Here is a 27,097-nt window from a genome sequence, read left to right as displayed (position 1 = left end):
TGATTGTAAAGTGTTTCAATATCATGCATAATGAGAGAAAATAGAAAGAGAAAGAGAGAGAAAGAGAAATAGAATAGAAGAAGAAATAGAATAAAGAAGATATAATAATATAATAGAAGAAATAGAATAGAAAAAGAAGAGAAATAGAAGAAATAGAATAGAAAGAAAAAGAAGAGAAATAGAAGAAATAGAATAGAAAGAAAAAGAAGAGAAATAGAAGAAATATAATAGAAAGAAAAAGAAGAGAAATAGAAGAAATAGAATAGAAAGAAAAAGAAGAGAAATAGAATAGAAAGAAAAAGAAGAGAAATAGAATAGAAAGAAAAAGAAGAGAAATAGAATAGAATAGAAAGAAAAAGAAGAGAAATAGAAGAAATAGAATAGAAAGAAAAAGAAGAGAAATAGAAGAAATAGAATAGAAAGAAAAAGAAGAGAAATAGAAGAAATAGAATAGAAAGAAAAAGAAGAGAAATAGAAGAAATAGAATAGAAAGAAAAAGAAGAGAAATAGAAGAAATAGAATAGAAAGAAAAAGAAGAGAAATAGAAGAAATAGAATAGAAAAAGAAGAGAAATAGAAGAAATAGAATAGAAAGAAAAAGAAGAGAAATAGAAGAAATAGAATAGAAAGAAAAAGAAGAGAAATAGAAGAAATAGAATAGAAAGAAAAAGAAGAGAAATAGAAGAAATAGAATAGAAAGAAAAAGAAGAGAAATAGAAGAAATAGAATAGAAAGAAAAAGAAGAGAAATAGAAGAAATAGAATAGAAAGAAAAAGAAGAGAAATAGAAGAAATAGAATAGAAAAAGAAAAGAAATAGAATGAGTCACTAGAAAGGCAGGCTCTGAGAGAAAATTGAGCCTTTCGAATTGGATTTTAGATTTTGTAAAATTTAGTTTTATTACGTAAATGCGTAAAAACTCTATCTCAATTACGTTCAAAGATTTCAACGCAATTTTTACAAATACTAGAATGCTGTTTCCTCTTTGTGTAAAGAAATGTTTAAAAAAAACATGTCCTGTTACTAAATCAAATACTAAATCAAGAACCTGAAGAGTTATCTCTGATTTATTAGTTTAATATAATAAAAAAAATTGTCTAAATAATTCATCTTGTCAAGAATAATTCCGAGATAAGAAGAAAGTTGTAAAGAAAAAGAAATTTCTTTTTGTTACTTGCGCAGATAACCTTGCAGAATAGATTAGCATAAAGTGTGAATGTAAATTTGGAATATTTTTCAAAGTCACTAGAAACGGCGGCGAGTAGCATAGTTATGCAAGGCAATTATATGAAATTCTTTACAAGAAAATTTACTATCGGGATGTTTTACTTTCAACACAAGATTCTTTCTTGCTGTCTTTTAGGTATGATAGATTCCGTACAGGAAGACACAAAATTTGAGGAAATTTCTGGAGCCGTCTTGATCTGGGATTAAAATCGTGATTTCAAGACTGGAGGTTTCCAGGATCGAGACTGGATCCCACCTTAGAATTGTCGTATAAGGAGGAGGGGGCTCTGGCGTATGGCCAAATGCTTCCCAGCTAGTATGGTGTGGAATAGGGTGCCAGCTAAGATGCTATCCTCGTTATTTGACCTAGGTTCAAAATTATGAAATGTGATTAAAATGTGGCGTTAATATGTAACGAAATTGGATAAAAAAAATTTCATAATTTCTCCATTTATAGCCTAGAATCCAAAACCATTCTTCGTTCTAATGTTATGCGCAATTTAGTTGCATTTTTATAAATCTTTTTTTTTATTTCAATTCAATCTTAAACAAAACTTTTAATTTAATTTCTGAATTGTGCTGGCTGTTGATTTTTTTTTCATTCCACTCTCTGTAGCTTTATTTGTCTAATATTTGTCTACCGTATCACATTAAAACAAAAAGTGCTGTATCAGTTTTTTTTTTAAGCAAATGTCCCGTCTTGAATGCATATAAGCTTGGTAGGCGTTATCAATGCTTTTTTCAGTCTTTAGCATATGTGCTGAGATTATGGTCATAGTTCTCAAATTTTGATTCGACTAAAAAAAATAATAACTTTGTCCTTACTCTGAAGATGAAATATAAAGATGTATTTTATGGAAATTTCTCACGAATCATTTCATTCGAATTTTACTGAATACTAGTCTCCTTTGGCGATCAGCTATTCCGCTGGAAATATTGTTTGGACCTGATACGATAATTATCATGATTCCCTTAACAAAGCATCATATTGTGATAGACATTAAAACTGTTTTAACAGCCTCACACCTGTTCTGTTTATTATGTTGATGATCCTTCCAAATGGAACGAGTCCCATGATGTCATAATACCATTAAAAACGTAACGGCCAACGTCAACTTCCCATTCTTATTCCTTATAAAAATTAAGCAGTCAATAAACAGAATCATTCTTTATTAGCGGGCCGCGGTGGCCTGGTGGTAAGGTCTCGGCTTCGGAACCGGAGGGTTTCAAGTTCGTGACCCGATTCCACCGAAGAACCGTCGTGTAAGAGGGTCTGTTGCGCGTTAAATCTGTCATGACCAAACGTCCTCCCGCTGGTGTGGTGTGGAGAGGGGGTGCCAGTTCATGTGTCGTCCTCGTCATCTGACCGCGGTTCAAAATGACGAGGTCCGTCCCAAAATAGCCCTAGTGTTGCTTCATACGGGACGTTAATATTACCAAACCAAACGTTCTTTGTTAGCATTCAATAATGGAAGAAAATTCCGTGATTAAATATATAATGCAACAATAAAAATTATTTAAATGACGCAATGATGAAATATTTCTGAAATAATGCATAAATTCTTTAAAAAGTTACGGATTTTTTTAAAAAAACATTTTGAATTATAGAAAAGAATTGCATGGTAATGAGATTAGTACCAATAAAATCATTTTTCCTCCTTTTAAAACCGCGTAAAAATTATCTTCGCATTATATTATCTTAGTAAATTACTGCAAAAAAACTCCAAAATTTAGCTTAATTTGTAATTAAAAATTTTTTTAAATATCCACTCCGAGGTACACATTTTCTATCTATAATTGTATCAGATTTGGTATCTATAGTCAGACGACCTGGTCTATAAAATGCCATCCCATACATACGTTCTCTTTTATTAAGTAAGAGATATTGTGAACTGCACATGGTAAACTCGCTTTTATCAAATAAATGTGTTTAAAACCAGAAAAATGAATAAAAGTTATCGATTCAGTTTTGAAAATATGTCGTTGCTATCTATGAAAGAGAAATTAATCTTTTCTTTATCGTCACGTTCCTTGCCATTTTGTATATATAAATGAGTTATAAATGAAAGAGTGAAAAGACGAAAATAATTAAATTTAAGAAATTTAATTTTTATCGCCCACTTATAAAAAAAAAGTGTTTGGAGGAAGTTCATTTCTAAATGGAAACTTCAGTGCCTAGAACCGATGCCCGATTCGCAAATCAATTTGTTCCTTATCATATATTCCCAAAGGGTTGAAAGAGGATATGACGTATACTGACAGACCGTTTAAACGGGAAGCGAATGCATTCTTTTCTCTTGTGTCGATCAGTTCAACAGATGTACATCTGAACAAGTAAGTTACATCATTCTCCAAAATGCATTATTTTAATGAGCATGCTTCGCATTATCTCCAGTCGATTTAGTCCCAATTTTCTTCAGTAAAAAAATAAAAATTAATATCGAATTAATTCGAGGTAATATCGAAATATGATAATTATTAAATTGTATTGAATTTGAAAATGAATATTTTGTCTCCAAAATTATGACCTTGTAATTTTTTCTAATTCGATAAAGGACAAATTTTTAGTTCATATTATTGAAAGGAGACTGATATATCAGGTTTTGCATGAAAAAATATTTCCATTTTTAATTTGGTATGGATTTTATTTTTGTAATTCGGATAGTATATATTATTTTAATATAAAACATATTGTTTTATGCATTGTTGTAATGCACAAAATTCTTTTACCGTCTGTGAAATTTTTAATAAAAAATGCGAATATAAATAGCACCAAACGATTTTTAAATCTTGTTGATTTCTCGAAAAATTAATTGCATAAAACGATTTTTAAATCTCGTTGACTTGTCAAAGAATTAAATGAACCAAACGATTTTTAAATCTCGTTGATTTCTCGAAAAATTAAATGAACCAAACGATTTTTAAATCTTGTTGATTTACGATTTTTAAATCTTGTTGATTTCTCGAAAAATTAAATGAACGAAACGATTTTTAAATCTTGTTGATTTGTCGAAAAATTAATTGCATCAAACAATTTTTAGATCTTGTTGATTTCTCGAAAAATTAATTGCGCCAAACGATTTTTAGATCTCGTTGACTTCTCAAAATATTAATTGCATCAAATGATTTCTAAAAACTGACGAAAGAATTTTTTTTATCTAAAAGACTAATATAAGATTTAATGAAACACTGCATATGGAAACTCAGAGGCAAAAATAATTTCAAATATCTATTTTCATTAAATTAAAATGGAAAAATTAAAGAAAAAATAATTTATGCTGTTTATGGGAACATAGTTTTTAATTAATAAAAAAATGACTATTTAATGTCAGAAATTTTTCGTATTGTTTTATAATATTTATTGGCAAATTGTGAAAAAATATGCTCAATAATTCGGATTTTTTTAGATTGGAAAAGGTTTAAGAATTTTCATTTTTATTTCTTTTGTTTAATATTTGAATTTTCTTATCAGACCAAAATTTTCACTTTTCATATTGTTCATATTATCATTATTATTATTAATGCATTGTTACAGAATAAAATTTATTTACTGTTAGTCGCCTATGACAACCAGCTAGTTCGGGGGAAATATTAGTTGTTTAATTTCAGCTAAACATTTCATCATGAACATCTTGGATTTATATGCTATCCTCAACAGAGTAATTTTCAGCTTCAAACTACAATAGACATTGAAAGTATGTTATTTTAATTACCTTATACTCATTTCATTTATTATTTACTGGAGCGTCCATAATGAAATCGAGTTCTCCGGTATCAAGATACTATTAAAAACTTAACATTCCATTTGGCTTCTTATTTACATTATTTCGCAGTATTTGAATTTTTCTGTTTTATTTTGCATGTGAACTCCTTAAATAATAAACTCAATCTATATTATTTAGCTTTAAAACGAATAATAGCTGATGAAACAATGAAAACGATTTTAGTTCCATTGCAAAGTTAAAATATTTTTTAAAATAAAAAAAGAAACAATATGCTTAAAAATTAAGGAAATTTAGAAAAAAGTTGCACATTAAACTGGTATTGTTAAAGAAAGTTTTAAAATTTTTAATTGATGTAATATTTATTTATGCAGGGTAATATTTTCAAAAATTATCTTTGAAAAATCCAAAAATGTCACTTTTATTAACTACAGTTTGCATTCAAATCTCTATGGGCTTTATTTTATAGCGAAACGAGAAAATCGTGTTTTTGAATATTAAATTTTAATAGGGTTGAAAAGTTACAAATAGGTTGAAAGTATCAAATGAACAGAAAATTATTGGAAAAAATTATACCCTTAACTTTCAATTCGGCCTTAAATTTGAAAATTGATAAGAAAAATGCCAAAATTTCTTTCCTTAAAATTAAATAATTACATTTTTTTGTTTCTTTAAATTAAATTTCTTCTAATTACTTCGTTCTTGTCTGGCAATAGATAATTTATTTCTGTAAACCATGTGCTGTATTTTTAGCTTGCATAAAAGGTCTAAAATTTTAGAATTTAGTCCTATAATCATTGTTTTAAAAATAGATACGTTGTCGTATTTCAAATAATAAAAGCACGTTTTTGTAAATGATTTATCTTATTAATTTTGCATATTCTTTTTCCAATAATAGTACATCATTTTGTAATTTTAAATCTTTTTTTATCGATATCAAATATACATTTTCCTGTCTGGATAGTACTGATATTATCTAGAAGGTTTTGTTTGCGTTTATTTCGTTTACCTCAATTGTTTCAATATTCACAAAGGAAAATTTTTCATAATAAAGGCAGTTATTTGCCAAATTTCCCACAAAATAACTTATCTGTTTTATTCTATCCGCAAAAACATTTGAATAAATTTCTCTTCTTGGTATTTTGCTGAAGTGAAGCCAGCAAATAATGAAATACGTATTGAATAATGAACTTGATTTCAGATAACATTTTTATTTCTCGTATACAAAATACACAATGAGAAAATATCGTTAATCTTCATAAAATTCGAATTCAAGATTTTAAGATAACTACGTTAAAAGGTTGATTTTTGCGAAATTATGAATTTTTTAATTTAAAATTTTTTAGTGCTTTTAACTGATTTCTTTAGAATTTCGTTAACAAGTCTATTTTTTGGTAAGTTACACTGATTTTTATATTTGCATTTATATAGTCTTGATGCTATTTTACATCTTTAGGTGCTATTTTCTCAAATTCTAAATTTTGATAGAATTTCCCCACAAAAAAAATGTCAAATAAAAATGTAATGCACATTTTTTTGTTCAAATTTGGTATAATAATTTTTAATGTGTTCTGCAGTTCCTAAATTAGCGAATAAGTAATCTATTCATTTAGAAATATTTTAGTGATTTTTAGTGCTTCACAATTCTACGGAAAGGTGAAAATTTCGTATTATTGTTCTATATGAACCCCACTCTTTAAAGAATGAATAGAAATTCAGCTTAATTTTTAATTCAGGAACTATATTATATATTAAGTTATCTGTAAAATTTTAAGCAAATCATTCCATAAACCTCTAAAATAGACGAGTTTTTGCTTTATATCTCTTTTTTTTCGATTTTTAAAATATTTTTGCCACTGAAATGGTGTATTTCGATTTCGTATATTTCCATTCTTTAACTGCAAATATTCAAAAATATAATTTTTTTTCGAGCGTTTTTCCAAAAAATTCATCCTGAACGTAGGCACATACCTTAACAAATCTCCAGTTTAGAAATCTCCAAATCCGAAAATTAGATTTTTAGAATTATGTCTATCTGTGAACAAAATAATTCAAATTTTTTGAACTAACGGTAAGAAATTTGATATATAATCTTTACACTAAATTTGTAGATTTCTTTCAAATTTTGAACGAAATCTATTTACAGGAAATTTATCTATATAATACGAAATTAAATGAAAAGAACTAGATGGATCAAATTTGATGCATAGATTTCGCATCTGAAATGTGTATCAGTATCAAAATTTGAACTAAGTTCTTCAAAGGATCGAACATCTGTCTGTCTGTAGTTTTTCATGTTTGTTAACTCGATAACTCAAAAATGCAGTGACTTAAATAAAGGTTGGTATGCTATCTTATGACTACAATTGGAAATTTGTGCTAAATTTTGATATCAATTTGTCGGAAAAGAATTTGGTTTTCTTGTGCTTGTGTATTAACCGCATTCAGTGATTGATCGGCGCAGATTGTGCGCAGAGACTCTTCTTAATTATTGCTGGCTTATTGATCAGAATGGATATGTTTAATTTCAATTAAATCTCTTATTCATCATTTGATGTTTACAATTCCCTCAATAAATTATTTTCATACCTCGTGACAGATATTAACACTTTGGGGCACACGATTTTAAAGAAAATAAAAACAGTAGTTCCATTGATTATTTTAACTATAAAAAAATAGAAAAATATTCGATTATTTAATATAAAACATTACTAAAAATAGGAACAAAATATTTCAATAATCCATTTTTTTTTACAGAAACATATATTGCATAATCCTATCACTTCACATCTTCAAAATTAATATAAAATATCAAATAACATATTTTTTTTTTACTATAAAATAATTTAGTCTTTCTTAATAAAACAATACATACCTGAACCTTAATCACAACAGCACATATAAATTACAGCTCCTTTTTTTATTTGTATAGACTTAATTTGACTTTCAATAGACGATCAATCACTTGTTGGATTTGAATCAAAATTTCAAAGGTGTCTAGACTATAGATGTTAATTCTATGTATCGAATTATATCTATCTAGCTCTATTCGATTTGTAGCTACCGTGTTAAATTATATTCGAACAGCCGTATAGATAGTTTTCCTCTGAGCTAATTTTGCTCAATTTGATAGAAATCTAGAAATTTGGTATAAAGATCGTATACCAAATTTCATCCGTCTAGATCAAAGTGTTTTTGAGTTATCTTAGTTACAGACAGACGGACATTTTCCAAAAATGTACTTTTCGAACTAGGAGTGGTCTGAAACGGGAAAATTCATCAAAATCTTGAGTTCGAATATTTTGTTGATTACTATACTTACTCTATATTACGTATACGAGGAAGTAAAAATTACGCGAATAAATATTGAATGAAACAACTGAAAACAAATTTCTATCAGCAAGGAATTATATTACTGAAAAGCGTGCACAAAAGTTTTTAATTTTCCAAAATAAAAAAACTTTAAAAACTTTCTAAAATAAAAATTAATTTAAAACTTTAATTTTCGAAAATAAAAAAATAAGACGTTTTAAGACTCCTAAATTGGCATCATCAAAGAAACAACTACTTAACTTTTTTTTAAATGTTATAAATATAAGTTTTGCATGAAAAAAGTTTTTGGACTTTATAGCGAAGAAATACCAAAATATCATTAAATTTTTAATTAAAATTTTAAAAACATTGATCCGAGATACAGATTTTCTCCCTCCAAAACATATTTGTGCTCTTAATTCATCTATCTTGTAAAGCACCAACACAGGAACAAGCAAAATTCTTTATTATTATTATTATTATTATTGTTATTAGAGATGATCCATGATTATATTTGATTTATTTAGTTAGCTACTTAATCATATAAGATTCGGAGAAAAGGAACATTGAACTTTTGTTAAGATTTTTGGAATTCTGATTCGACGATTTTTACTTACTTGACATAATACGAATCTCTTCATTAGATAAGTTACTTATCCTAACTCAGTGAATTATCCTGAATGTATATGTAAAAGTAAAGAATAATTGAAATGAATATAAAAGTTCAATATTCCTTTTCTCGGAATCTTATCACAATATATGTGATTTAGTTAAACTAACTAAATAAATTAATATTCAAATATAATCATGAATCATCTCTAATAATAATAATAATAATAATAATAAAGAATGGAGCGTGTTCGTGTGTTGGTGTTCAGAAGATTTCAGTTATTCCTTACTTTTATATTCATTCAGAACTTTTATATTCCTTATTAGATTAATCTTTTTCGATTCAAACACTTTCTACTGTGATAAGATGAGAAACTTATCTAATGAATAAATTTGTATCATGTCGAGTAAGAGTCGTCGAATCAGAATTCCAAAAATCTTAACGAGATAACACTTGTCCATTTTCCACTAATAAAATTTCGAATTATTTTTAGAGCTTTTCCTACAAATATCTGCTTGATCTTTTTTTTTAAAAAAAGGGCATAAATTTCAAATCGAAAGTTAATAGTTTTCGGCAATGAATTTTTCTCTTTTCGGTTTCTCATCTGAATGTTTCGTCAACGCAACTCGAATTTTCCCGCTAATAAACCGATTTTACTCGCCCGAGAGGGACAAACTTATGGCAGCTGTTTCACCCGATTTCGTGCAAGTTTCATTTTTCTGGAAATAATTCTTTCCTTTCGCTCAAATTTTTCCAGCAGCCAATAGAAAATGTTTAAATAGGTTTGAAAGAATGGGACCGTTGGATTTTTATATTAATCATTCTTAACTTTTCGAATTCTAAATTCATTATACTTGAAATTCCATGGTAAATTTTTTAGATTCTCTGATATTTAATCACTTTAGAAATCTGAATCTAAATATTCAATTTCGTATCTCAAACCATATCGAAATGCCTTGATTTGTTAAATAGTTATTAATTAATTGAATGAATTAAAAATTAAATTTTTACTCAAAATTTATATTAATTTTGTTCTTTATAGCAATTTCAAAAATATTTTAATTGTAAATGCCCTATAAAATGTTCTTTTTCCGATAAGAATGCGATGATAAGAGCCTCACTTTATGGCAGCGGTGGTATGGTGGTAAAGTCTCGGCTTCGGAACAGGAGAGCTTCAAGTTCGCGACCCAATTCCACCGAAGAACGTCATGTAAGCGGGTTTAGTGTGCGTTAAGTCTATGGGAGCCAAACTTCCTCCATCTGGTGTGGTGTGGAAGTTTGGAGAGGGGGTGCCACCTCAGGTGTCTTCCTCGTCATCTGAAAGCGGTTCAACATTACGAGGTCCATTCCAAAATAACCCTAGTGTTTGTTTAAACACGTGACGTTATAATAACTAAAGTAAAAAACTAAAAAGAGTCTCATCTTTATATTTAAAAGAAAAATAAGAGCCAGGCTTTTAATAACAACTACTAATCCGATTTCAAAGATTTTTATTTCCTATGGCAAGCCATGTCTTCATTTTATGCGTCATCAATGATTGTCTGCCGTCCACTCACCCATCACTTTCTTTTTGAGAAAATTCTAGAAAATGTCACTTCATTATACATTTTGCATGGGAAAAAGGCCCATTATAGCCTAATGATAATATCTCGACTTCAGAAGCGGAATGTTCTTGGTTAGAGATCCGATTTCGTTCAAAGAACAACGATGTAGGCAGGTCGGATGCTTTTTAAATCCATAGTTGCCAAATGTCTCTCTATAGGTGTTGCACGTAAACTTGGATAAAATGATACCGGTTCGATTGCCATCCTAATCGTCTGACCAATGTTCAAAGTTACAAGATCATACCATAACAACCCTAGTGTTTTGCCAAATTAGGACGTAACTGTAATTAAACCAAAATTCTATGGTTAAAACTGAAATATATAGTAACACACCCCCAGACATAGCCATTGAACCGATTTCACAAATTGTTAGGTCATATGAAAGTTAATTACCCTTAGATAAGTCCTCAATGATCGTTCAATCCTCTCCCACACCGAAGGATATATCACAAACCAAAATTTTGACTGAACCTCCAACTTCAACAACTGGACTGATTTCGCCAATTTTATTCCCTATCAGTCAGGATGTTCTATTTATTACGAAAGAATAATTTAAAATTGCACATTTATTTCCTGTGATAAAATTGTAATTTAACGTAGTTTGTTGGCATTAACAAATTAATGCTATTAATATAATTGGTGAATAATTGGTCTTCGAAAGCGTTTAATTGGTTCTTAAAAAGTAAATATAATAATTTTTTTTATGCGTTAGTCAGATAAGAACATCCATGAAACGTAGTATTGCTTAATTTGTGCTAATTAATATAATTGAAATCCACTTATTCAATTTTGTTTTCCTTTATTCGTGTGAATCTAACTATGTTTATGAGTTCAGTCACATTTTATTTTCTCGTGTGCTAAGAGAAAATAAAATATTAATGTAAAAATTCAAATTTGTGTTATTGGAGAATCTGCATGTTTGAGAGCTGTCTGAAACCGAGAAAATACTTTGTATACTTTAAATAAGAGAAAGTAAAAATTTCGAAAAATTTTTTGGGGATTATGACGTATTTCCGTGTCAGACGATTTTAAAACGGAAAAACACATTTTTGGAATTATGTATGTTTGTGAGCACAGTAATCCAGAAAAGTTTTGAGATGAATAAAAATTGTTATATAAACTTAATACAACATTTGAATGAAATCTCGAATTTCGACTAAAATATGCTTGGAGGAAGTCTGTCTGTCCAGTTACCCAAATAGGAAGTAACACAATAACTACCGACCGAAAAGAGCTTGATGAATCAAATTTGGTACATAGATTTATCATCTAAAGTGTATATATCAAATTTGGAACCAAGTCAATCAGGAGACTGAATGTCCGTTGGTCTGTATTTTCTTATACATGTAAATGCGAAAACACGAAAATAGAATGACTTAAATAATTGATATACGATCTTTTAACTGCAATTGGAGGTTTGTGCCAAATTTTAGTTCAATATTTCAACCCTTTCTAGGGCCGTGGGAAGTATGCTTCTCACCAAATTTATCAATCTTTGTATGAAATTATTTAGGTTGGCATAAGTTCTGACAAATTTTTATAGTAAGTCAGAAACTAACATACTTCAGTTCTTTATCTCACACAAAATGATGTGTCTTGATTTGTACTTAATTATTAATTAACCAAACTAATTAATGAATCAAATTAAATTTATCTAATAAATTAAATGAATCCCTTTCCTTATTCTAATTTCAAGCCTAAAAATATTTTAACATAATACGACTAGGAAAAAAATGGCCCTTTTAAACGGTTAAGGAAAAAGGTGCCCAAAATAAGCATTCAGTTTTCTGATACTTGTGTATCAACCGCTTGCCAGGGATTAATCGCCAAAGATTATATACTAGATCCACGCCAAACTTAAATACTTCGTTGCTATTGTTCGCCACTGCTATGCAAGACAATCGCAACCTTATCCAAGGTTAACAATTTTATGAAATGGGATAACTTTATTATAGAATATGTGATGAAGCTTGTTCAATTTATGAGGTAAGAAACGTTTAATTTTTGTGAAACTGATATCACAATACCTTGACCACTTTAATAATTAGGAGATTTCTTATCTTCTAACTATCCCTTTTATCCCGTTCTCTAATTATCACTGTTATTCCGTTTTATTCCGTTCCACTATCCGCGTCTACATAACGAAAGTTAACGAACGTTATGTAGTCGTTTGTTCACGTCTATAACGATAATGCCTATAGTTTGTTCTTCTTATGTTGAAAGAAATGTTTGATTTTTGTAAAACTAATATCACAAACTTTTGCACACTTTAATAATTAGAGAATCTCTTGTCTTCTAATTATCCCTTTTATTACGTTAACACAAATTAACTTTCACTATCCGCGTCAAGATAATGAAAGTTAACGAACGTTATGTGGTCTTCTGTTCACGTCGATAACGATCATGCCTATAGTTTTTCATCTTATGATATAAGAAATGTTTAATTTTTTAACTTATATGACAATACCTTGCGCACTTTTTATAATTTAATAATCAGGGAATCTCTACCTGTTCGCTAATTATACTTTTTATCCCGTTCGTTAATTTTACCTTTTATTCCTTTAAAGCATATTAGCTTTCACTGTCCGCGTCTACATAACGGAAGTTAACGTTATGTGGACGTCTATAACGATAATGCCTATAGTTTGTTCATCTTATCATTAAAAAATGTGAATTTTTTAAAAAAACTTATAAGACAATACCTAGCACACTTTTTAGAATTTAATAATTAGAGAATCTTTTGCAGTTCTTTAATTATCCCTTTTATCCCTCTTGTTCGTGAAAATTAACGAACATTATGTAGACATCTGTCCACGTCTATAATGAAAGTTAACGAATTATATCAGTTAAAAATATTTTAATCTGATATAATTCGTGCAAATATCTGATTAAAATATTTATACTAAAAAATAATTAAAATAAGTCGTATTCAAAATGATACATATGTTATCAAACGAATATTTAATATTAAAGTTTAATGAATTTTTTTGCACTGAAACTTCACTTTTGACTATCAAAATTATAGAGAACAATTTATTAACTTTTACATTTTTATTCAATTTGACTTATTCGTAAAAAATGTGTTAAAACTGGATTTTAACCCATTTGATTGAGATAGATTTTTGAAATTTTGTACTTTTGTGTATTACCGATAATGCATTATATTAATATTTTCTGAATTTTTTGTTATCACTTAATTCCGTTAGTTAGTAATTAAATTTTGATTCCACACGTATATTACCCCACGGTAGAGAATTCTAGAAAAAAAGGTGATATCGGCATTTCAAATTAATTTTCAATTGAAGATTAAACAACAACAAAATAATTTATGTAAAATTCAGCTTTCTAATAAAAGAGTAAAAATATTTTTTTAATTTTTATTAAATTTCCTTTTTTTCGCATTTGAATCTTTAGTGAAATCAAATCTGAGTTGATTTAATTAATAATCTGACTATTAAATTTGATTATCGTTTGACGAAATCTGATGATTTATTAAAGAAACGAACCATTCTATTTCTTCTTTTCTTAGGAGACTTCTAAAATGTAAAGTATATTCGAATCTGTGCATATCGAACTTGAAGATTCCTGGGGGGAAAATTCGATGTATAGAAATATGAATATGAGGAAATACATATCACATTTTTCATCGTTTTTCTTATTAGAAAAAGTTATATTTTTAGGGTTAAAGAAGACGTAAAAAAATTAAGCTATTCAGAAGAACATTATTTTTAAAAATGTACAAATATTATATAATATGGAAATTTGCTTACTATAAAATAAAAATTTCGATAAGTTCCATTTATTTGTATATTAATATACAAATAAATGAAATTTGTCTTTTTAATTAGTGTACATTTTTTCTCAGTTTAATGCTTTTAAGCTTTCTCTTTCGCACTTGAATATTTAGAAGCATTATAAGAAATTTAAAGCTGAAACTAAATTGAAATTAAAATTATCGCTTCAAGTTACGAAATGGAGTAATAGAAAATGCAAGCAAAGAATAGAATATAACTCAACAGCAAGTGACTGCTTTTTCGCAAATGACATCCGGTTTTCCGAGAATTTTTAATACAAAAAATTACGGTCCAATAATTTTTCCTTTATTATAATTTACAGCACTTTTTATAAAGAAAAATATCAGTGGTCGGTTTTGGCTACGGAGACTACACAAAATATTTTATGCAAAATTTTTATTAGTTGTATAGAAATTTTATTGGACAAACAGAAATGTTTTAAACTGAAAATCCAACATTCCAGAAAAAAAATGTTGATGTAATTAGATACAACTTTTATTAATATTTTTATTGAAAAATAAGTTAAATAAAAAAATTGCCATGCAATTCGCTAGAAATTTTACTCGAGTAACAAAAATTATTTTTTTATTGCAAATTCTAGAATTTTGGAAAAAAAAAAAACTCAGTACCATATGTTCAACTTTTATTTTATAAATAGAAGTAAATTGCATTTTACTTTATTCTTTAAAAATAGATAATATTTTATGAACAAATTTTATTATAAGATCGCTAAAGAAAAAAAAAACTTGTATCGATAGAAATTTGATATTTTTTTATTCTGTAAACAATATTTTTATTGAAAAAATAACATTAATAAATAAAATTGCCATGCAGTTAGAAATTTTATTCGATTAATAAAAATTACTTTTCTATTGGAAATTCTAAAATCTTAAAGAAAAAGCTCAATAAAAGTCGGTAGAAGATTCATTTTATAAATAAAAAGAAATTGTATTCTAATTGGTTCTTTACAATATATTTTATAAACAAATTTTATTTGATGTACAAAAACTATTATTCCATAGAAAAACAAAGATTCCTAAAAAAACAAAAAACAAGTATAATTAGATACAAATTTTATTCAATTAACAAATACCTTTTTCTTTTAAAAATCCAATATTCCTGAAGAGAAAAGTTAGGTGTAACTAGATAAAAATTTTATTAAATAAACAAATCTTTTTCGAATAAAAGATTTCCCTTTTTTATGTAAACAAAATTTTTATTGAAAAAAAAAGATCAATAAAAAATTGCCTTATAATTAGATAAAAATTTTATTCGATTAATAAAAATTGCTTTTCTGTTGGAAAAAAAACCCCCAAGAGTCTTGAAAAAAAGCTCACTAAAATACAGTAGAAATTTTATTTTATAAATTTGTATTCAGATTTATTCCTTAAATATTTTATAAACAGATTTCATTTGATATACAAAAATTGTTATTCTACAAAAAAATTCAAGATTCCTGAAGGAAAAGAAAAAAAGTTCGATACAGATACAAATTTTATTCGATAAACATATCGTTTTCTTTTGAAAATCCGATATTACTGGAAGAAAAAAAGAATTCGATAACAATTTTATTCGATATTTTTTGACTATTCATTAAAAATAAAACGATATTAATAATAAAAATTTCATTCCAATTTAATTAAATTTTTATTCGATAAAAAAATCTGTTTTTCTTTATAAAATCCAATATTCCTGAAAAAAAAAGTACATGACGTAGACTTCCACAAATCTGGAGTATGCTCGGCTTATGGTATTTCCACTGTAACTTTACCCTCATCGGTAGGCGGCACGCAATGACCAGTCATCCCTCTCACCCTTTTAAAACGTCGATATCAAGGGAGGATTTTCCATCCTCCCTGTCATTCAGGTACTGACCTTCACGCCACTGCCAACAACGCAACTCCTCATCCGATGTCTTTCTTTCGTTTGTTTCCAGGCAGCCAACGACGCCATGGAAACCAAAATGGAGGCGGAAACTCGGGTCTATCGATCCCGGTACTTCATGCTCTTCCTGTTCGTTACCTACTCCATGTCCAGCGCCTTCCAATGGATTGAATTCTCCATCATCGCCAACATAGTCAGCCGGTACTACGAAGTCAAGGAGTATGACATCAGCTGGACCGCGATGACCTACATGATCTTCTACATCCCCCTCATCGTCCCTGCCAACTGGATATTGGAGAAGAAAGGACTGAGATTCGCTGTGCTCCTCGGATCTTTTGGCACGTGTGCCGGTGAGTACGCTACATCCGGGCTATTAAAATCTTCTCTAGAGATAAAACGAAACTCATTCATTTCCTAGCAAGCATCTCCTTTCTCTTCCATGAGCGAAAGTTCAAAGGATTCGCTCCGTGATAAAATATCGTTTTCACGATTTAGATAAATAATTTTATTTATTTTTTATTTCACGTGGATAGATCTGTTGCATCTGACTCAATTTAGATTTATTTTCAGTTTTTGTGTTACTGTTATCATTTTTTTTTCATATTTTTTATTTTTTTTAAATTATTTGTGGTTGTTTCAAAATATGTTTTTTTTTTATTTTATCTATTCATATTGTTATTTCCTCAAACTTAATTCGTATTTTATTAAGCTTTATTATTTTAAAATATTTTTAATTTTATCTATTTTATTATTAATGAATATCTTTTAAGCTGGCATCGGATTAGGCCATATATTTGGCGTTGTATGTCCAAAAACAGTTCTTCAGCCAATAAACCCAACAAAAATGTAAAGCAAATAGAAACAGGTTAATAAATACCTAAATGAACAAGTTTCTAACACTTTTAGTGGCTAATTTGTTTTTTTTTTCTTTCTATTTTTGTTTTTAAGTTCAAAAATAGATTGTTCTTATAGAAACAGGTTAATAAATATCTAAATGGTCAAGTTTTTAACCCTTTTTGTGGCTAATTTGTGTGTGTTTTATTTTTCTATTTTTTTTATTCAATTCAAAAATAGATTTTTCTTATAGAAACAGGTTAATAAATACCTAAATTATCAAGTTTTTAACCCTTTTTGTGGCTAATTTGTGTTTTTTTTCTATTCTTCTTATTCAATTCAAAAATAGATTGTTCTTATAGAAACAGTTTAATAAAATCCTAAATGAATGAGGGTTTTTTTTAACTCTCTTAGTGGTTGATTTTTTTTTTTTTTTTTTCATTTTTCTTATTCAATTCAAAAATATATTGTTCTTGTTTATTTTTATATTAGCCGCATTTCGTGGTCAACTGGCTTATTGTTAATCTTTTGATTGCTGACTTTAATTACTATTTAAATGCAACGTTTGAAATCAAGTTCAAATATTTTTTAAAGAAGCGAACTGTTATCTCATGCTACCTAATAATAACATATAATTCAAGTTCTGTAATAGTTAAAAATAAACGTATCAGCTCGCAAAGATCATAGAATAAACAGTTGAAGGGTTAATTATTAATCTGAAATGTGATTATTTTAAAATTACGCCGGTTGTTTGATAAAACTGAAAAAATATGTATTTAATAGAATCGCTGTGCTAGAAATTACTGCGCGTGCAAATAAAGAAAAGTTATATATTACGAAATGAAAGTCGAAGTAAAATTAATATTTATTTAATATCTAAATGAAACAATTTTTTCGTACTTTTAACATTGGCAAAAGCATTGAATGATTTGATGGCACAATATAATTGATTTCAATTTCATCATAAATATATAAAAATATTTTTACAGATTGTATGTCAAAAATTAAGTAAATTATAATTTTTTAAAAAAAATAGTAAAAATTTACCAAAATGAACCATTATTATTGAAAAGAGAATTTTTTGAGTTTTAAGATAGAATCTCCCAAAAATAATTTTTACTCATTTTTGGAAACAATGGTTGAAAAACATCACACTTTCATAATTTTTAATTAACTTCTGAAATTTTAAAGACTGTCAGAGATATTTTCCTCGCTTGAAGAACTCGTATCTGAAATGTCATCGAAATCCACCAAATACCATAGATTTATATAAAAATACATATACAAAAATATTCCTTTTTATTTTTTTATAAATTTTCTTTGGATTTAATAATTGTCAGATTTCAAAATTTAGATTCCACATCAAAAAACATAATTTGGCTATGTTATGCATATTTATACGGGTTTAAATTTATTTAATCAAGGCAGCTGGTCACTTGGAGAGTTAAAAGAATTCAGTTTTCTTCGAATGGAAATAACAAATAATTCTTTTCTGTGTTTTAATATTTCTGAAATTTAAAAGAAATAAACATCCACATATTACGAATCTTTTTATACTGTATTAGATATTTTACAAAAAACACTACAAAACACGATAAACGAAGATTTGAAGAATTTATTTTGTGTTAAAACGCTGTTCATGCAAAAGCAAATACTTTTATCTGTTATTTACAGTTTAACTTAAAAATATTATATATGAAATAAATGAGTTCTTTTCAATTGGATAGAATTTATAATGTTTTGTCTCATCTGTTTTTGACAGTTAGACGTATAAATAAAAACTTCTAAACAATTTTTTTTTCAATAAAAATATTTTTTGTTTTATTTGTAAATAACATTTTAATGTGCAAATATAAACAACTAGGTAAATAAGTTTAATAGATTCGCACTATTTTTTTCATGCATTATCGACAGTTTAAAGGGTAAATATAAACCACTAAGTAAATGGAATTTTAAATAAACTTTATTATTTCATTTCTGATATTATTTATAGTTTTACATGTAACTATAAACCACTACATGAATTAGTTTTTTTATTTATATAGAATTCATACTGTTTCATTTCATGCTATTGACAGTTTAATATGCAAATATAAACCACAAAATGAGTAAGTTTCTAGTGAAAACTCTCATTTTTTTCCCTTCAAATCACCTTAATAAAAAAAATTCCGCGTATATTAAGCTCTGATTTCTGAGATAAAGAAACTGCAATATATCCATGTGTTATCAATCTCTTACTATTATGTATATAATATTAGATCAGTAATTAATCATCTTAATATTAGATCAATAATTATCAGATAGTAAAAGTAATAAAAATTTAAGTGAAACTTATTAACATTCATTTTATATTAAATACAAAATATCTTTAATTGCTTTAGCGCATACCAATGTGTATTCAAAATAAAGAATGTGATAAAAAAATTATATATCTTTAATTAAATAGCAATATAAATTTTTTAAAGTAAATAAATCATTCTAATTTATTCTTTCTACTGTCTTAAATCACATTTTTAAAAGAGCACGTATAAATGTATTTAAAAGCAAAATTTTATAAGAATCTCCTGTTTTTAAATTTTTAATTCATTATTATAAATATTGTGAAATCTCAAAATAAATTTTCTTGCAAATTTACGATAAGTGGATCTATTTTTATTGAACCAACAATTAATAAAATTAATTTACTAACTGAATGTTTTTTTTTTAAAAATTAAATCGGTTAAGTAATTGTAAATACATAAATGTACAAGATTTTAAAGAGTCATATCAGCAAATGAGCAAAGAATCGTTTTCAAATTCCTATGTTGACTAACTTGAATAATTATTAGAATTAAAAGAATGTAAAAGCAAACGATTTTTACTCAGAAATATTTTTAAAAATTTGATAGTTGCTTCGCCAAATGTAAAACGAAGAAATAAGAACCAAGTGCTGAACGAGATATTTTTTTTTCACGTCTAGAAATGTGTTTTAGTGGTCTATTCCTTCCGTTTTAATACGTTAATAAAACGGAGTTTGGTAGTTTGTGTGTGTGCGCGCCTTTGTCTGTGTTAGTTTATTTTTAGAACACTTGTTTGAATGATCCAAATATAGTTTATTATATTTATTTATCGGAATTTTATGATAGAAAGAGAAAACAAATATGTTTATTTTGTGTACTTTAAATGAAATTGGAGCAACTGGTTATTGCTTGTTTTTAGTACCAATGTTGCTTCTTATATTGGAATAATTACTTTTTTATTTTATTCGTAAGCGAATTATATACAAAATAAAACATTGTATTGTAATTATCAAAAAAATACGCCCTCAAGATGTTGATTTATATTCTTTTATTTTTATATTACTGAAATTTGAGTTAAAGCAGCTATAAAATGGTGAAAACAATGATTACTATCCCCTATATGAATGAAAGAAAGAAGAAATGTTTATCTTTCGTACTTCCTGCAGAAATGTGAATGACTAGTCAATATTTAATTTTAATATCCATAAAGCAAACATTATTGCTTCTTATATGGTACTGGTGACTTCATACTTCTCATGAACGAAAAAATAAGAAGAAAAATATTGTGTTAGTCAAGAAATTGGACCTCAGGATGTTGAAAAAACCTCCACATTTCTCTCCTAGATTCCTAAAGAAGAAGAAAACATTTTGAATTATATCTATCGGTGAACATAATAAATCAGAAACGGGACGAATTATTAGATTCAAATTTAATATAATTTAAATAAATGTTGTCTTAACACAAATTGTATATTTCCATCTTATTTTGGGCAAAATAAGTACACAAGAAGCCTGTCATTCCATCGATATGAAAGTGATTAATCGAAAAATCAAAAGAGCTAGAAGTAATGATGTAGTTTATTTTAATAACTAGGTGAAAATATTTTAATTTTTTAAAAAAATTGTATATTTTGAATCCATTTTTTGTGTGTTCTTTGCTCTTCTTTTTACTAAAATTTTAAAAAAAATTGTTAAATTTATAGGATTAATAGATATACGGTTGGCGAAATAAAAACTGGATATTCCAATTTCAATTCAGAAAACTATTGTTTATGACAGGAAAAGCACCCCAAACAAGGGGATTAACCCTTTCTAGGGTCATGGGAAGTATGCTTCCCACCAAATTTATCAATCTTTGTATGAAATTATGTAGGTTGGCATAAGTTCTGACACATTTTTTTAGTAAGTCAGAAACTAATTGTTCTGACTTACTGTTGTTAGTTCTTTATCTCGGACAAAATGTGTCTTGATTTGTTACTTAATTATTAATGAATCAAATTAAATTTATCTAATAAGCTAAATGAATCCCTTTTCTTATTCTAATTTCAAGCCTAAAAATGTTTTAACATAATTTGACTAGAAAAAAATGGCCCTTTAAAGGGTTAACTTGGGAAAAACTTCGCTTCGGAGAAATTAAGTACTAAAATTTAAAATTTCTATAGTAGAAGTAATTTTGTTTAAAATTCAGATTTTATGCCTTTTTATTTATACGTCGTTTTATGCTAGTCTTTTGAAAAAACATATAAATAATCTTTTATAGTATTTCTATCAATATTTTTTTTGGACCCAATCGATTAAAAAGACGTCTAAAATGTATCTCGAATTTTTTTTCACAGTACAATGAGTTTTGTTTAGTACTTTTGTACGACGTTGAGGAGCAACAGGCAATGCGAATATAAATAATGTACCAAATTAGTGTGAGAGTGTGTTAACGTTAGTGTTAATACAAAATTTTTCTTTATGAAAACAGCAATACTGGGTAAATTCCAAAACATTTTGGTCCTAAATTATCTCTATTAATTGTATAAGTGTGTACTGCTCGTTTCAATAGCCCCAGACTACCACTTTTTGACGATTCTACCTCGCTAAGGTGTGAGATGGAGGGAGGAGCGCATTTTCGGAATTCTTAATCATTCTTTGATATTGATTTCCGCCCGATTAGTTACTTTTTCGTTTAGCTTTTATTTTTTCACTTGTATTTGTTTAGTTTTTATTTTAACTCAAAATTAGGTATTGATTGCTTATATGACAAAAAAAGCGGTAACATATCATTAACAGTGACCAAAGAATATCAATCTTTATTATCCCAAAATATCAACAAAAAAATTCAAAAACAAGTAAAAAAGTGTTTTAATATTAAAAATTATTATTTTGTTTAAAAAAGTGAATTACCATATTTTAAGAAAAGAATTTTTAAATCGTTTTATTTATTCATCCTAATTTAATTTTTAGGTCCCTTACAAAAAACAAATTTTGCTCTGAAGTATTTTATTGTAAATTAGAATCCGTTTCCTACAATATTACGAGTTATCAGCAGTTTTTACGATTCCTGAATCTGCGTATAACGCGAGTTAACCTTATCGTTAAATGTAAATATCTCCTCCTTTCGTTTTTCCAGTCACCTCTATTTTAACTAAATAAAGAGGCCGCGGTGGCCTGGTGGTAAGGTCTCGGCTTGTGAGCCGTAGGGTTTCTGGTTCGAGACCCGATTCCACCGAAGAACCGTCGTGTAAGGAGGTCTGCTGCACGTTAAATCCGTCATGCCAAACGTCCTTCCGCTGGTGTGGTGTGGAGAGGGGGGTGCCAGCTCAGATGTCGTCCTCGTCATCTGACCGCGGTTCAAAATGACGAGGTCCGTCCCAAAATAGCCCTAGTGTTGCTTTATAACGGGACGTTAATATAACTAAACTAAACTAAACTTTGACTAAATAAATGCATCTTAACACATGCGCAAATCCGCGGAGAGTTTAAAAACTCAAAAACGAGCAGTATACGTATACAAATGTGTGCTTTCACTTTAAAGGACAGACCTCTTCGCCTAGAGCTAATAAATGTGGCGAAAATTGCTATAACTTTGAAAATTATATCAGCATAAAATTAATTTTTACCTCATCTACAGATTAAAGAATTTTTTTTCCAATTTAATTCCCACCCAGTATTTTTCATGCCAGTTTTAAAAATATATAAAAAGGTTTATAAAAAATTACAAAAATAAATCTTAATATTTCAGTGAAATTCAAATCGTTATCGTTTTAATATTACTTACCATTGATGAAGGCTAAAGGAAAAAAGATTGTTTATCTTCCCAGTTTTACATGAGAAATCGTAATGGAAATTTATCAAAAGCAAAAGATGATGGTATTTAAAATAGATTACCCTTGCGCTTAACTTTTTTAATGACATTTCGATATCAAGGGATTAGAAAAGATCGTCTGCGCGATAAACGAAATTTTATAAAGCAATTAAAATAACACGGCTTTATATCTGTCACTGTATAAAATTCAAAAATATTTTTGTTGGAGGAATAGTGAACATGATGCTATAACTTTGTATTAATTATTAATAGTATTAATTATGAAATTCGTAATGTTGTTATATAATCGCATATAAAATGTATTGCGCATATTATTTTTATTTCTTAAGGACTCTTTTAATGTGCACAAGCTATTCTACTACAACTTTCATTATCTATGACAATCTGATCTATTATTAACTGTATAGAGAAGATGTCTAGATGGACTGTTATCAGAGCCCGAATAAACATCTCTAGTTTATATAAATTTTGGTTGATACTATCATATTAAAACTCTTATATTTTATATTTCATTATATTTTGAAATATATATTATTTGTTATTAAATAATGTTTTATATTATCTATAAATTGTTTTAAACAATTTTCACTAACTTTAAAAATTGTTTTTTTTTTTTTTACATATTTTTGAAAGTTAATAAAAATGTTATAAAAAAATTCTGAATTTTAATATTTTTGAAAGATATTAATATAATTTCATAGTTTTTTTAATTTTTTAAACTGAGCGAAATCTGTACTTTAATTTGGGCGTTAACGAGCTAAAGTTATGATAATTTTTAAAAAATAAAGACACAACTGATTTTTTTTATATCTTTTGCCTTGAAATTTGAGCCTGTCTGGCAAAAATAGGAATAAAAAAAACATATAGATAAGTTTAATCACTTCCAATGATAAAGATAAAAATTCGCAATATTTTCTTCTATATTGTTAATATTTAGGAACTTTTAGAAACAAAAGGAGAAACTGCAGTGTCTTTTATGACCTGAATAGATATCGAATCATTGTTTTCCCATATAGAATTACAATATATCGAAATGATTACAAAATGATTACAATAAATCGAATTTAGTTTCATGATTATTCACTGTAATGTGATTCATATCTTTCATGTCATTGATATCAGTTTTAAAATATCAAATGTGTTTGATAATTTTGGAACAAAATCAAAGCAACCTGCGCGTGTAAAAGTTGAAAATAACAACATCTATTTCTAAAGACTAATTTGTATACAGTGTTGATAATATAAGGATGGGGTTTTTTTAATCACGTGAGAACATAAGGTTATTTTTGGAATGGGGTTTGTGATGTTGAAAAATATTGGTTGCATTTAAATATAAAAAATCGTGCACAGTTGAAGATTACCGACTAGAAGAGTTGAAATTGCAGAAAGCGTTAAGTATCAGAAAAATTCAACTTTCGAAACATTTAAATTTATATTCTGAATTACTATCTACTTTAAATTCTAATCACATTACTAAAAATACCTTTTTAAGGTCAATCTACTTTTTTCAAAATATCTCGGATGGATCGATTCATTAATGCATTTCTTGTGATAAACTATAATTTCAAAATTCAACTTGCGGCACGACATTTATATTGCAAAGTAAAAATGGATTGCATTGAAAATAGGACTGCAGATTTGAATTTTCTTTTTCTTTTGATTTCCAATGGACCATAAAAGAAGAATAAGATTAGAGAATAAAATAAATTAATAACCAAAATTCATATGCAAGTATGTTCATTCTTACACATAGTCGCCCTGAAGATTTGGTTATTTTTCATATTGGTGGACCAGATTTTCGATCCTCTCTTCAAAGAATGTTTCCGCTGGTGTTATGAGATGTTTGGAACACCTTGTTGGTCTCTAAACCGTTCTTCAATACAGGGACGAGAAGAAAATCATTCGGTTCTAAGTCATGTTCCTGATGGGAACTCGTTCATGAGAAAGAGCGCGAGTCTAGTCTATGGCAACAGATCTTCAACTAGTTGATGAAGTGATTATAAAGAAATGGAGAATGCTTGAATCCCAATCAACGAGCCGGCTGACCAGGACGCCAAAGTTGCGACTTCGGAAAATGAGTCTTTAGACATTTCTGCTCTATATTCTTTCCCTAAATCATACCTTCTAACAGCTACTGATATTGAACCCCGATTATACGGTTATTGTATTAGAAATCTTTAACCCATTTACCGGCAATTATCTAGCTCTCGAATAGCTTTAAAATGACGACGATTTAATGAATAAATTTCTACATCTCAACCGTTATTAGCAAAACTCAGTGGAAGCAATTTCTACGTTCTGGCCGGTTGAAGGGTTAATTTTCTCTTTCAAATCAAACTTCTTTTCTTTTTATTTAAAATATCTATCCTTTAACAAATTTGAAGCGACTCTTCTTACTCACTTCCTCTGGTCCACGGGGGGGGGGGGCATCTCGAAATGAGGATGAGATGCTTCCGGTATGGTGGTTGGATCTCGCCACCCTGGTGGGTACATAAATAGGTGGGGGATCTGGCTCCTCCCATTGATGACGGAACGTACTTTCTTCGGAAAGGGTTGTACTGTGGCCGGTGATGGCCCTTAGGACTCAACCACAGTTCCCGCTAACATTACTGTTGCGGCGGTCCGGTCATTCAGTATTCTTTTTCCGTGTGCCTTCGGGCGGGTCGGAGAGTCAGTGATAGGACTTACTCACTTCCTCTATTATGGAACGATGAGAATGTTTTCTATTGTTTATCCATTACAAAATAAAAACATTGTGCTTTTACAATGTGAGCATCTTTTAATTTCCTACCTATATTGCCAAAAATATAATGGTCATTCAAGTGAAACATGGTTAATGTCTGCAATTTGGCATGTGATCACGAGATGGCATTAGCGATGTGCGAAATTGTGCAGAATAGTGAATTTTTTTGAGTACAGTACAGATTGGGGTTATTCAATTTTTACTTTCTTGTTTACGAAAGATAGTAATCGTCAAAAAATTCGAATCTGGATTTTGACGAATCTTCAAGTTTTAGACCTTCCCAAATTCGAGAAACACCATTTTGAGAAATGTCTGTATGTCTGTGATAAAGATAACTCAAAAACGCTTTGATCTAGACGAATGAAATTTGGAATAGTTCTACAGATCAAATTTATAGATTTCTATCAAATTTTGAGCAAAATCCATTCAGAAGTCTGTCTGTCCGAATAAAAGTTAACACGGTAACGACAAAATGAAGATAGTTAGATAAATTTAAAATCTATAGTGTATCCATCTACCAAACTTTGAACCAAATACAACAATGAGTCGATTGTCTGTCGGTCTAAACTTTCAGAACCATGTAAACGCGATAACTTAAAAGCGCAATGAAAAAAAAAATGAAATTTGGTATCTGATTTTGTGACTACAAGTGTAGGTCAGTGTAAAATTTTTATTTCAGTCGGTTGAGAAAAATTTGTCTAAAACGCAGATTCGATTTTCGGATACTATAAATCGCATGCCAAGGATTGCCAAAAATACTCGCCATGAATCACGCGATAGATTCAGGAAAAATGCTAAATTAATGCCAAAACTTAATATTTCATAATTTTGTATGCCAATGATATAAGGCATTCTCTGGAATAACAACTTAGTTACATAGTATGCGAGAAAGTTTTGAGGTGACTACTCCTGCTGGTTCTGCCAATAAAGCAAGTAAAAATTGGCATCAAATACAAGTCTCAATACTTATTTAAAAAAAGTGGGATTATGAGGTGTGTCCAGTTATCCAACAATGTACGCCGGACCTTCTTTCTGTACAATAACCTGTACAATCATTCTGTAGAATAATTGAAAGTCGATGGCAAAATAATTTCTGATGTAGACTTATTGCTAGAAACGAATCGCCAAATAACATGCACATTATCCACTGCGACAATAATCATTATAAAAAAAAATCGTCTGGCACGATTTTCTATAATAATAGAGGATAAAATTCAGCAGATGTTAGCAGACGATAAATGCTTCGTCAAACTTTAAAGAATCGTATAAAATTCAG

At 28.3% G+C, this 27,097-nt stretch overlaps 1 protein-coding gene across 8 annotated transcripts in view; it reads left to right on the top strand.

Moving 5' to 3' along the window:
* LOC129956914 (feline leukemia virus subgroup C receptor-related protein 2-like) overlaps positions 1-27,097 on the top strand; it is a 204,357-nt gene that overhangs the window by 131,446 nt on the left and 45,814 nt on the right. For 7 of the 8 annotated variants that reach the window (XM_056068941.1, XM_056068946.1, XM_056068943.1 and 4 more), the window contains exon 2: positions 16,204-16,501. In XM_056068941.1, coding sequence (XP_055924916.1) covers positions 16,204-16,501 — 298 coding nt within the window. Of the gene's footprint in view, positions 1-3,535; positions 3,560-16,203; positions 16,502-27,097 lie in introns of those variants that run through there. The other variant, XM_056068949.1, reaches the window with a different exon arrangement.

Source organism: Argiope bruennichi, chromosome 11, assembly GCF_947563725.1.
Source record: "Argiope bruennichi chromosome 11, qqArgBrue1.1, whole genome shotgun sequence".
Classification (NCBI taxonomy): Eukaryota; Metazoa; Arthropoda; class Arachnida; order Araneae; family Araneidae; genus Argiope; species Argiope bruennichi.
Note: the sequence above shows the minus strand (reverse complement) of the source record. Positions and strands in the feature narration are given on the sequence as shown.